Source organism: Vanessa atalanta, chromosome 12, assembly GCF_905147765.1.
Source record: "Vanessa atalanta chromosome 12, ilVanAtal1.2, whole genome shotgun sequence".
Taxonomy (NCBI): domain Eukaryota; kingdom Metazoa; phylum Arthropoda; class Insecta; order Lepidoptera; family Nymphalidae; genus Vanessa; species Vanessa atalanta.
The window spans coordinates 6,497,619-6,511,685 of record NC_061882.1 but is presented as its reverse complement, the minus strand read 5'-3'; the positions used below and the strand labels follow the sequence as shown (position 1 = coordinate 6,511,685).

General features: G+C 31.4%; 1 protein-coding gene across 7 annotated transcripts in view; it reads left to right on the top strand.

Moving 5' to 3' along the window:
- Nucleotides 1–14,067, top strand: part of LOC125067953 (furin-like protease 1) — a 163,959-nt gene that overhangs the window by 136,876 nt on the left and 13,016 nt on the right. For all 7 annotated transcript variants that reach the window (XM_047676884.1, XM_047676883.1, XM_047676887.1 and 4 more), the window contains exons 6-9: nucleotides 770–935; nucleotides 9,333–9,505; nucleotides 11,497–11,706; nucleotides 12,403–12,541. In XM_047676884.1, the coding sequence (XP_047532840.1) occupies nucleotides 770–935; nucleotides 9,333–9,505; nucleotides 11,497–11,706; nucleotides 12,403–12,541 (688 nt within the window). The remainder of the gene's footprint in view (nucleotides 1–769; nucleotides 936–9,332; nucleotides 9,506–11,496; nucleotides 11,707–12,402; nucleotides 12,542–14,067) is intronic.

The following is a 14,067-nucleotide window of genomic DNA, read 5'->3' as shown; positions in this document are numbered from 1 at the left end:
TAATGTAAATTATAATAAGTAAGAACGTAAGTAGCATTTCCTTATATTGGTTCATCTTTCTTACGTAGGAAATAAAATATCTCGAATTTGGAAAATATTTATGTAATTAAATAATTTCGAAGTTTTAATCTGGACTTATACATAATAATGTACAAGTAATTTGTTTTCTGTAAAATAAATACATCTTTTTCTTTATTTGGGAAAATAGAATAATATTTAAACTAAACACTTATCAGACAAAAAATAGGAAAAATAAAATATGCAAACAATTGAATATTGTCAAAATTATATGACATTACTCATTATTATTATTAAAAGGTTCCATAATAGTAATATTATTTATATTATACCTACTTGGTGGTAAGGCTTTGTGCAAGCCCGCTTTGGTAGGTACCACCCCCTCATCAGATACTCTACCGCCAAACAGCTGTACTCAGTATTGTTGTGTTTCAGTTTGAAGGGTGATGAAGATATATTAACCATTCCCTTCATCGCCAATGCACCACCAACCTTGGGAACTAAGATGTTATATCCCTTGTACCTGTAGTTACACTGGCTCACTCATCATTTAAATCGGAACACAACAATACTAATTATTGGCTTATGAGCCTTTAAGTTAGTTTAGGGTAACGAAAAAGTATGTAGTTACTTCTTCGACATTTGGACGTGGTGCGCACATTTCCGTCTGTCGTGAAATACTTTTACTGATACGGATTTATTACAATATTGATTTAGTAAAGTTACTATAATGGAAATTCATCTAAAACAGGATCACATGGCATCATACGACGTAAACTCCCACGACCCAGACCCTCAGCCCAGATACGACATGATCGATTCGAATCGACACGGCACTCGTTGCGCGGGAGAAGTCGCAGCAACCGCTAATAATTCGTTATGCGCTGTCGGAGTCGCTTACGAAGCAAGTGTTGGAGGTAAGATTTCGCCTATTTTATTAGGATTATCATAAGAATATTACAATAGGTAAGTTTTATTTATAATTTTTTTAACGGATTTATTACATGCATAATATCAAAGCGATTATTCCTTAAAACTTAAATACTACTTAACTAGTTTGAATAGTAATATAAAAAAACACGCACACACTTAATAACTTAAATTACTAAATAACAAATATATGTATTCCAAATGACATTTCGACTTATAAAATCAAAAATATTAGTTGTATATAATAATTTCAAATAACGAAATTATTTAAAGTCATATACAAACAAAAAATCCAATCTATTAAAGAAAAGTCCGTCATAGTTTATATAAATGCAACTTAATTTGCCTTGAAATATTGTATCAAATGTTCACCTATAATGTTTTTGACTTTGGAAATGGTTGTCACTGTTAATAACCCGGTTCTATCAAAGAGGGTATATTCCTGTTGAGCTCGTAGCTAAATTTTCAACTCTCCTACGTAGCTTTGTTAGAAGCAAGCAATGTAAATTTCATAAAGGAACCCAATGCAAAAATTCTTCTCGTAGTCGAAATCATATTTCTGTTACATTTATAATTTAAATATTTGATTCGTGGAATGTTTGTCGAATACGAATTATGTACAAATTAATTTGATCGTCAGAGAGAGGATCTCGTGTTTATTTGATATAATTATTTCAATTGATTACTAATTAATTTAACACCTTTCTATTTTTATTTATATTTATTTTGATTGGATTGTATAGAATAAATGAGTAAAAAAGTAATAAGAGCGACTCCTGTACTATAGGAACATTATTCTAAGAGTTTTTTGTATTTTTTTCAAATGGGGTTTAATAAATAATCAAAGAAGGGATAAAATAAAATTACTTTTTTTATAACAAGCAATTTAAGACATTTATTTTTACATATCTTCTCGACTTTGGCTTACTATGCTTTTGTTACTAACAAGAGTGTACAAAATTACAGCTCATTTGGTTGATGAATTCAGTTGCATGATTTGAACCACACACGAACGAATCAAATTAATTAAAGGCTTGTAAAATTGTCGAATTTAAACCACACGCAATGCTATTCTATTGATAATTGTTTTATTGCGTACATATGTTAAAGCATATTTGATACTAAATTAATTCTATAAATGCGAAAGTAACTGACTATCATTTTGTTTGTTATACTTTCACGACCACTGAACCTGTAAGTGTAATAATCTACAGTGTAAGCTTGAATCTCCAGAAAGGGCATAAGCTTCTTTTAAATTCATCCCTCGAGGCCTGCAATAAAACTTTTACCAAAAACTTGAACCCTTATCAAGGTTCGTGTGCAAGTGCTTAATTTTTTTTATTTGTGATATAATAATCGTAATTGGTGTGTGGTTAAGACGCGTGCATCTTAACCGATGATTTCGGATTCAAACCCAGGCAAGCACCACTGAATTTTCATGTGCTTAATTTGTGTTTTTAATTCATCTCGTGCTCGACGGTGAAGGAAAACATCGTGGGGAAACCTGCATGTGTCTAATTTCAACGAAATTCTGTAAAACAAAACATATGTATTCCACCAACCCGCATTTGAGCACCGTGGAGGAATATGCTCCAAAACCTTCTCCTCAAAGGGAGAGGAGGATTTAGCCCAGCAGTGGGAAATTTACAGGCTGTTAATGTTAATGTAATGTTAATACTTACTTAATTATTTTCATCAAGGATAAATAACAATGTAATCAAATTTAGTAACTATTGAATTTCATGCCGATACTTGTCGGTAGAATTTACATTTAGATTTGTTGGTAAAATTAAATTTAATCTTGTAAAATTACGATTCAAATTTGCTTATATGAGCCTACTTGATATTATAATTATGGCTTAGAAATTGGTCTTACTGATTACAAAAAAGATATTACGTTTTGGTAAACATTGAATCTGTTTGCCGCTTTACGATATATGTGAAATGGAAAAGAACAATGCTCAACAAAACAAGCATCTTACAACATACATATATATATAGATTCAAGGGGGAATTGAACCTGAGTTCATCGACGAACATAGATTGGCTGCCACTGCACTATGTAGTTTTCAGAAATAACGACCATGTTTACTGATATCAGTACTAATTAATCTAAATTGGTTTGCTTCATTTAAATTTCTAGGAAACTAACTTGGACAATTGTATTGTAGCCATTTTCACTTTACTAGGACTTTAAGTGGCAATTACTGTCTTATCATTCGATAGTTTCAGTTCTCGAAGAGAGGATAATTTGAGACATAAGTATTACTTTGAGAATAAAGCACTGAAATTGTTGCGAAGGTACCGTATGTAATATTCATCCCAAACACGAACGTTCAACATGGAATACAAAGCAAAATGAGGTGTGATTGTAAGCAGATACTCAATATCTTATGTTTTTATTTTGTATAAAATAGCCGTTTTGAAATGTTTGTAGCATACTAAATAACTTCCAGTCAGAATTGTTGTTGAACTATTGTAATCGAATATTTATATTTGTGGTAATTTTATTAATAATTAATTTATTAATGTTTTGAATTGGAACGTATGCCTACATCTATATTTATATTATTATTAACAACACTTTTCACTACTAAAAGCTGCATTATTCCTGAGCTCTATAGGGTATAATAATATTTATAACATATTTAAGTTCTTTCTTTCGATTTTTTTTAACACCACCTTGAATATCAATATTTAAGCCACAATGGCCAATAACAAGCCATTTATGTAAATTAGTATATATTTTCAATGAAATCAATTAATATCTAATGAAGTTTTTCATTTAAATTAATATTGATGACACTTTCGATAAAGCTAAGGAATGAAAATCCATTTAATCGGTCATATATTTATTTCTATAAGGCAATAATGAATTAACTGTGTAAAGAAAATAAGATTTACGTAAAACAATATTAACATGAATATATCTAATTATTATGAAGACTTTTCTAAATACTTCATAATGGCGTCAAACATTTTTAGATGAATATATATTTTTTTACTGAACTTCCCACTTCTTGCTCCTTTCTTTTGAGAAAACCCAAAGAAATTTTGAAAACATTTTCTTCCTTTATTAACCTATTTTCTGTGACAAAAGTTTCGTAAAAATATTTTCTTAAATAGACGAACGTAGATTCGCGTAATAAGACGTTTTTAGGTCAGAATGGAGACAACGCTCTTTGCCAACTTGCTTGCACATCTGAATAAGTAATTAGTACTGAAATTGCTTCTCTCGCGTCAAATTATGAAATGAGAAAATAAATGGTTTAATTTCCATATGTTTCAGTTAATATTTTCATTTCTTTATGTAACAATTGCGCTAATTCACAAAGTTAATTTACTCATTTCGGAACCCAACCAGACTCATTAGCATTTGTCGTTTTTTATAAACGTAGATCATAAAAAGTATTTTGATATAAAACGTTACCCTTTTTTATTTGATAATCGTCACACATATATTGTAACTAAAATGTATGTCTAAATGTTCTCATATTAAAATATAATGCACTACTCTTAATACGAGCCGAGATGGCCCAGTGGTTAGAACGCGTGCATCTTAACCGATGATTTCGGGTTCAAACCCAGGCAGGCACCACTGAATTTTTATGTGCTTAATTTATGTTTATAATTCATCTCGTGTTCGGCGGTGAAGGAAAACATCGTGAGGAAACCTGCATGTGTCTAATTTCAACGAAATTCTGCCACATGTGTATTCCGCCAACCCGCATTGGAGCAGCGTGGTGGAATATGCTCCAAAACCTTCTCCTCAAAGGGAGAAGAGGCCTTTAGCCCAGCAGTGGGAAAAAATTTACAGGCTGCTAATGCATGCAAAATACTCTTAATACATAACGCTATATCGTAAGTGCTTTTATAATTATATCCATCTCACTGCTAGAAAAGAAGCTACTTGAAGAGATGGTTTGGAGCTAACTTACTTACACAAATGTGCCAGTTTTCTCATGATAGATCAGATTACTTTATTGTTCACCAAATGAGTAAAGGAAAAATCTATACATTATAATCAAAATAATAATAATTATACGTCCAAGGGCGGTTTTTGTAGTCTTTTGTAGATTTACAGAAAGTCCTTTCCAGACAATCTTTGAATAAAAATAATGAGATTAATAAAACGGTAAGGACGTATATAATTCGAAAAATTTAAAAAATAAATGGTATTGATATATTTTTCATATACATTTATACATTGAAAGGCCGGCAACGCACCTGCAAGCCCCCCGGTGTTGCAGATGTCCATGGGCGGCGGTAGTCACTTTCCATCAGGTGAGCCTCCTGCTCGTTTGCCACCTTTTGACATAAAAAAAAACAACAGAACATGATGTTTTCGTACTACCTCGAGATGAATAATGAAATGATTAACACAACTTAGCATCCGAAGTCCGTCCGTGTCGAACTCGCAAACTTTGATAAAAATGAATTTATTTCAGCCAAAGAGTTACCTTGACTCAGAAGAAAAGATATCCAGTTAATTTTTTACTCTAATAAATCCTTAGTACCTACCTATAGTACCTATCGTATACCTACCTCTAGTACGTACCTATATTGTTGGTTATCACTAAATAATAGATTTTTATAGATTTTTTTTTTTAATAAAATGTAAATTTATAAAGTAAAAATGTTCACGCTAGCATTTTTAGGAACGATATGATGCGTCATTAAATATGAATTAAATTATATATGTACTTTTCATAAAACAATTGTAAAATTTGCCTCCATACCCATTGCGTCTATATAATTTATTTGCCACAAGTTACTGTACAAATTATGACCGCGTGGAATGGTGGCAAGAATGCTAGCTAGTGGAAAGATTGCTTGAGATTTCTCTGATAAAGCTAACACTTGTAACATCCATTATTTCTTTTCACTATAACTGTTTCTTGGTGCGCAATAATGTTTCTAATTATTATGTTTTGTAAAAAAGTCTTTACTTGGTGGTAGGACGTTGTGTAAGCCCGTCTTGGTAGTAAATACATAATCTTTGAATTGTTGTGTTCCAATTTTAATGGTTAGTGAGCCAGTGTAACTACAGGCAAGAGACATCTTAGTTTCCAAGGTTGGTGGCGCATTGTCGCATTCGTATGAAATTTTAACCATTTCTAACATGGGAATGAAATGGTTAAAATATCATAAGGTACCTATGTCTGTTTGCAGTGGTGACCACTTTACCAGTAGGTGGTCCATTAGCACGTCCGTCTACTAATACCAAAAAAAAAGTCTGTTTATCTACCTAAAATACAAAGGTATATAAGCAACGTTCTTTAACAATTGAGTATTCATACTATTGTTTTAACCATATTGTAATTGTTTTTTTTTATTAGCTGAACCTGCGGTTTTACCCGCATGCAATTAATAAAACTTTACCTATAGCATATTAAACGTCAGGCCCCATTATTCCCTCGATGGTTGAATTAAAAAAAATATGCCCTTCCCCGAGACTCGAACTATCACCATACCAAATTTCATCTAAATCGGTTCAGCGGTTTAAACGTCAAGGCAACAGACAGAGGTACTTTCACATATATAATATATAGCTACTATATATAATTAAGTTATCATTTAATTTAACCATTAAAATATTATTGAAAAAAAAAACAAAAACGGAAAGGTATGCTTAAAAATAGAAAAGCTGGTTCGTTTTCAATTAAAAAGTAAAACAACATTCAACGAGGAAATATTGTAAGCATTTTTGCCAATTACGAGTACGTTAAAATTTGTTATTTATAACGAAACATTAACCTAAAATGTATTATTTCGTATTTTATTGGATAAATATATTTATATCAGCATCTACTTTAAATATATACAATATTGATATTAACGAACATATTGTACCTTCGATTATCAATTATTGAACTTCGCTGCCTTCATTCTGATATATATTCTGACAATATATTGCTTCCCATAAATAAGGCATTGCTTGTAATAAATGATTAGGTTGGAATAGTTTCAGAAACTCGTAGTTCATATTCCAATAATATTCCCTATTATATTATATGTTGTTTAAGTCTCAATGACTCACCGATATAATTATGTATGTCTAACTACTAAATGTATGTAAAATTTACAGATTGAATGAACCCGTAAAAACAAACGTATATCATAATTTTTTTTTGCAATATTGGTAATTGTTATTACGTTCGTTATACAAACTTGTTTATAATTCAATAATCGAAGCCGGTTATCCCGGCTGTGAGAAATAAAACATATTACATACAAAGGAAATATTTATGACAGTCTCATATACAAAGTCATCCCCGATACATTATAGTATGTCAAACAAAAATATACATATAATGACACTTCCTACCATAATAGAAGTAAAATAATAAACAATTTATTTTAAGTATGGATCATTTAGACTGAGGTTTAAAATATGTATTTATTAGCGTGAATTTGTAAACACCGTTAGATTATAATCTATGTCGCGAGATTGTAAATAGTCAGAAGATTATGAACGGTGAATCAACTAACAATAAAACGTTCAAAACTTCGATACTTTATAATCTTTCGGTTAGGTTAGAGTTTTTATAATTTAACCTAAATTTACTTGAATATATTCTAAAGCTATTTAAATATATGTACGGTGACCAGTAGGTCTATTCTGTAACAATAAACACGAATCTCACCGAAGAAAACGAGTGTGAAATGTCAAAATGTGATATGTGACATTGACTAAAACAATTATAAAATTTATAGTATACACGTATCAAAATGGCGTATCACTATAAGTCAGTTTGCGAGTGAGATACGAATTGAATTCTTACAGAATCGCACTGATGCATAAAAGTTGAAAATAATATAAAAAAAAAACAAAAGAAAAAAAAAAGAAATCAAACCGTGAATCGGTCAAGCCATTTTCAAGTGAACATAACAAAAACAATAGATTCAAATATCATTGTTATCCCTCCTTTTTTTTGAAGTGGGTTAAATGATATAAAACCGTACGTACGTATAATATGTAAATATATTTTCATTTCATCGTATGATTGGGAATAGTTTTAAGATATATTTGTCTTCGTTGTTTTTGTAAAATTTTGAATTTGATTGAGCCGAGATGGTCCAGTTGATTAGAAACGCTTCAATTCGTCCGGCCCACATTTTTTTTATGATTCCTTTCATAATAAATGCTTGAAAAATATGTCGGTATAATATATCAGCCTGAAAATGTATCTATGTTATGAATAAGCTTTACATTCTGTTAAATAGATTTATTCGTAGTTTAATCCATCGTTCCTTCTCCATTGCGGATGGGCGGATATTAGAATTTCTTCCGAGACATTCAGATTTCTTGACAACGTTTTCCTCTACCGCTGTAAAAGAAATATATTAATAATATCGGAGAGACACGCTTGGGTTTGAATCAATAGCCAATAGTTAAGATTTACGGTATTTTATTTTCTTTAATGATTTTTATAAAATATTGCAAAAACGATTTAATTTTTACCTCGCATAAAATAAATGTTGCCGGTTTTCACTCGCTTCTCATTTTTTTATTTTATAATTTTTGTTGTATCATTGAAATCGAATTTTTTTTTTTAGTATTATTGATTGTTATTTTAATTAAAAATCATCGGCAGTTATATTTTAAAAAAAAAATACCTTCCAGCCGACTGAGAACTATGTTACTAGTCTTCAGCCTCTTTCGCGTCATTATATCAAGCATAATATGAATAAAGGGCCTCGTTGTTGTGGTACAAAACCTTCATTGGAACACTCACGACCAATTTTAAATTATTTTTTTTCTAATTATCGAGAGGCAAACAAAATGTTTACCGAATGTATGCATAAATTTAATTATGTCTTGAATATACCAAGGAGAATATATATTGACTTTACGAAATCGGCAACTTGGTATCGTAAGTAAATGTAGTAAGAACTCTTTGTTTATATCATACTTGTGACTGCTTCTATCAAAACATTTACTGCTACTATTATTTATGTTCATACATTTATATTTTTTGCTCTATGTTATTAAAATATACTTTATTCAAGTACCTTAGAAACCTCATTTTACAAGATTATATTGAATGTTAATTATAATGAGTTACCGCCTTTTCGGAACGTAATTCAACGGAGAAGAATTAACAATAAACTGAATTCCTTAACTTCTCTAGCAATTAAATGATATAGGTTTTTTACTAAAAAATACAATTCAATTTATATGTCCCGACTGAAAATTAACAATTACTAACTGCAACCTTTTTTGGTCTAAAGACTTTTTGTTAAAAAGAGTAACATTTTATTGGTAATTGGCACAGTTAAAATTGTCGGATTTTTTGTGTTACAAGCTGCTCCTCTAAAAAAAAACAGTATTATTATGGATATACACAAAATTGCTTCATTAAAAAACTTTTTTGTCGTAGGTGTGCGAATGTTAGACGGTGATGTCACAGACGCAGTGGAAGCACGCTCTTTAAGCCTCAATCCTCAACACGTCGACATCTATAGCGCTTCGTGGGGTCCGGATGACGACGGGAAGACGGTGGATGGCCCTGGAGAACTGGCAACTAGAGCGTTTATTGAGGGCGTCACTAAGGTAACTAATAGCTATTAACTGCCTGTATATTAGAGTAAGCTGATTCAGATTTGCTGTTATTCAGATGTTGAAAGTGCGGGATTAAAAATGTATTGTGTTTACGCACAGACTTGGACATTATAATATTATTTCCTGTGCAGTTGGCTAGTTTTGCTTCAGCTTGACCATCGTGGCCGGTTCTATCACGAGATCATCAACATACATCATCATGGTTCCCTAATCAATTTGAACGGCCTCTTCCTAAACTAATCAGTAACATCGCTAAGAAATATAATACATGTACATGTACATTTACTACTTAAACAGTTTTATATTTTAAAAAGGACAGTATAATTTCTTAACTAGAACGAAAAATGCACGGCAATACTTTATTTAAATAAATAAGTGTTAAAAATGTTCATGATGCAAATTTGCTTCATTTATAAAACTAAGCGCTTGAATAAAATATACTTTGTTTCATGAAATATTGTAAGGATGCGATTTGCTTGAAAAAAATATATACGGCTGTCAAATCTGACACATTTTGTCAACCAAAAAAATGGATACTTGTCTCGAAATTATTTATAGGTGCACTATAAAAGAAAATTCGTAACTAAGTGAACTAAAGTGAGCAGCTTGGTGGAGTAATTTTTGTAATGATGCAATTATTTTCTCTCTCCGCCATCCATGTCAAGTGTTCCTGGTATAAAATTTACATAATATCTTCCAACCTTCGTACTGAGCGCCATTTCATCTGTACGCTCTAAAGAAAAGTTTTAAGTGTCTTTAAGCGACGTCACTTTTGATTAGTTTCAATATCCTTGTTACGCGAATCAACTTCGCGGTATATTTGCTAATTTATCTGACTTGTTTCATAAGACGAAAAAACTATCGATTAAAAATGTGTTTTATCAAAGCAACATGATCGCAATGTCATTTTAAACATGGCCTTAATATAGGTTTAATCCAAATGGATTTTTATCGAAACGAGATCTCTAAAAGAAAAATATAATTTTAACGAAATATTTTTTTCTAAGACAGAGTCAGTTGAATTTTGATGGCTTGCATAACATCTTAAAAAAAAAACATTAATCTTAACACAATAATCGACGATGTTCTAGCCACATTTATTTATATTGTAGAAATTAATTTTGTCGTCGTTAGGCTCGAATTCTTAACTATTACTCTTCATTTAGATATTAATGTACAAAGAGGTTCTATGTTACTAATTATTATTTATTCATATTGACTGTTGATTATGGAACCTCTATTAAATTAGGAGGTCGGGATTGCTTAATTTCAATTAACATTCATCTCCAATTCGTCAAACATTCATCAAGTATTAATTAAATAATGAATACGATGCCTTCGGCTGATTTCTGTTGGATTAGCTAACTGCGCAGGACAGGACAACGTATTTGAATTCATTACAAACGGAAAGTTTAATCCCAGAACCAACGACACAATATATTTTCCAAGGCAAGTAAGTAAATACTCTTGACTGAAAAACCGAGCCGGGTTTTGAACCCAAAATCTCGGATTATTCAGCCTCTCAAGCTTACCATTATACCAACGATAGTTGACAACGGCGTTCAGTCATCAAACAAGTGATGAAGAATTGAATTAAAATATGAGAACTATATTGGTTCTATTACTAAGTGCGTGTGTTTATCTCTAAAATTTGTTTATTTCTCTTCTATTTATTCTATCTACTACATTATAATTATATCGATAATTTTAAAGTTAGTGGTTACAACCACCACAAGCCACAATTTTAACGTAAATATTTGTTAAATATACAATAGATGGAAGTTAATACATTCCTCGTAAAATAACGATGAAATTATATACAAGAATGTATTTGTATGTGAAATTCGGGCTAACATGAAACAATGTGATCCATTTATAGTCGATAGTTCTACTGAACAATATAATAAATATGGCTCCAGGCAAACGTATTAATTCCAATAAGTGCGACTTTAATCAGTACAATATTTCAATTTATTACACAGGGACGTAATGGCAAAGGATCAATCTTCGTATGGGCATCGGGTAACGGCGGTCGAGAACACGACAATTGTAATTGTGACGGTTATACCAACTCCATCTGGACCCTCTCCATATCGTCTGCGACGGAAAGAGGCGAGGTACCGTGGTACTCGGAGATGTGCAGTTCGACTCTTGCTGCAACTTATAGTTCAGGAGCTATTAATGAAAAACAGGTCAGTGATAATTGTGGTTTTATTTAATTGTATGAATTTTAATATAACATGCTGGTAGAGTTATTTGCCCACTTAGTCAGGTACCATTTAGTTATTGCATAGTTTTTACAGTATTTACTGGGTAGGTAACATCCATTCATCAGATATTCTAACTCCAAACTTCATTAGTATTGTTACATTCCGGTTTGAAGGATGTGTAAGCCAGTGTACCTACAGGCACAAGAAACATAACATGTTAGTTACTAAGGTTACAGCTCCAATGTTTGTGAGCGGTGGTGACCAATTACCTTTAGATAGCCGATTCGCCCGTCCGACTACCTACATAATAAAATAATATTCTAGTTTGAATGGTAAGTACAAGGCAAAAAGGACACCTAAATAAAACGGTAGACTGTAACCAGACCGCGTTACTGATAATATTTCTTAGAATTTCTTAGAATTACTTAGAATTTCCATGGTGGCGACCACTTACCATATGGATAACGTCTACCTTTCTTTCTTAATATAAAATTATGGTTGTTAAAGAAAATGTTATGTATATATAGTGTTAAAAAGGTTTTATATTCTTTGAATTAATATAATGAAGTCATAGTTTATACTTTTGCCTGCATATAAACTTTAACGAAATTAATACGACCACCCAAGACCTTTTTTAAAATTTAACAATAATTTCTAAATAAATCAATTTCATACTAGGTTGTGACCACTGACCTCCACCACTCGTGCACAGCTGGACACACAGGCACGTCTGCGTCCGCGCCTCTTGCAGCGGGTATTTGTGCGCTTGCGTTGCAGGCAAACAGAGACCTTACATGGAGGGATATGCAACATATCGGTAAAATTACAAACACAAATTTCACAAAAAACATAACTTTTTAGTCTAATTACTTACAAAGGCGCGGCCCCCAACGTTCAATTATCGATGTGTGATATGATATGACTCGTGTTAACAAAATGTCTCAGTGCTTAAGGCGACTAAGAGGCAAATTTCTTTGCTAAAAAGATTACAATTTAGATAAGTCAAAGTCAAAGTCAAAAATCTTTATTCAATATAGAAGTGTATACACTTGCTTATTGATTGTCAAAAATCTACCACCGGTTCGGAATTTAGCACCTCAGACCTGAGAAGAACCGGCGAAAGAAACTCAGCGGGATATATTTTTTTATTTTTTTTTAACCATTTTCCGTGTACAATGAAAATTATATTTTAGTTATTTGAAACAGCCTGGAAATCAATTATTTTTTAATAAAATAATATTTGTTAATTTTATTTTATTAAAAAATAATTGATTACTTAACTTAACGAGGAAACAAATCATTCAAAATGCTGTGTGTGAATAAGGCAGTTTAAATAGATGTATATCTTGATAGCAAAATCCGGAGGATATCGTCCGGTCAGTTTTTATATACAAATTGTCACGGCGGTCCGTTGATAGGTATTGACAAAGGTACTGCAGCGATTTATCTTCATCTTATAGCGAGTTTTTACATTTTTATATATAAATAATAATAGTTCAATATACATTATTATATATAAGACTGTTTGAGATTCAAAGATTTTAATATCGTTAAACCGATACTATTAAGTTGGCATATGTGTTTGTTTTTCCGGAAAAGGTTTTAATACTACCACTTAGTTGTAAATCGCCGCTAGATGGCGTTTCAGAACTTCAATTTTTATACCATGTACAGTGTTACCTTTGAACCAATCACCGTGCAGATGGAAGTACGTTCGCCAAGTATCGCTAGTGTAATATAATTAAGATTGAAACATATTTACAAGTCCAATATTATAATAGTTGATATTAGTTATTGCTCTGATGTTATTTCTGTTCCTCTTCATTTTAAATTTTTCATCCCATACAATAGACCATTTTTTTTTAAATCAACTAAATTTGAGTATCTACATTTTATCTTCTGTAAAACCTTCTTTGTAATAAACTCGTATTTTATTCTTTCTAAATTAAAATGAATCTAACTGGGTATGTTTTTTTATTATTCAAACAAATGCATAAAATATGAAGTCCATTATTCACAAATCTAAAACAACAAAACGTCCCGAGTTTTGCTTTAATGAATAAACACTTAGGATGGCCCCAACTCAAGCGTGGTGCATTTATTCGCGCTAAATTCCATTTTATCTAAAAGCCATTTAGATACGGGATTACCGAGGATTACAGATAATACCAAACTCGTGATATATGGTGCCAATATTGTTAATGTATCGAACCGCGCCGGACAAGACTAACTGCCCACAAATGCTTGAAAAAAGCGCAACTTTTACGCTTCATGAATTATATATTTTTATTGTTATTATTAGTGCATCAAACTACAATACAGTATTCTATAGTTACTATACCA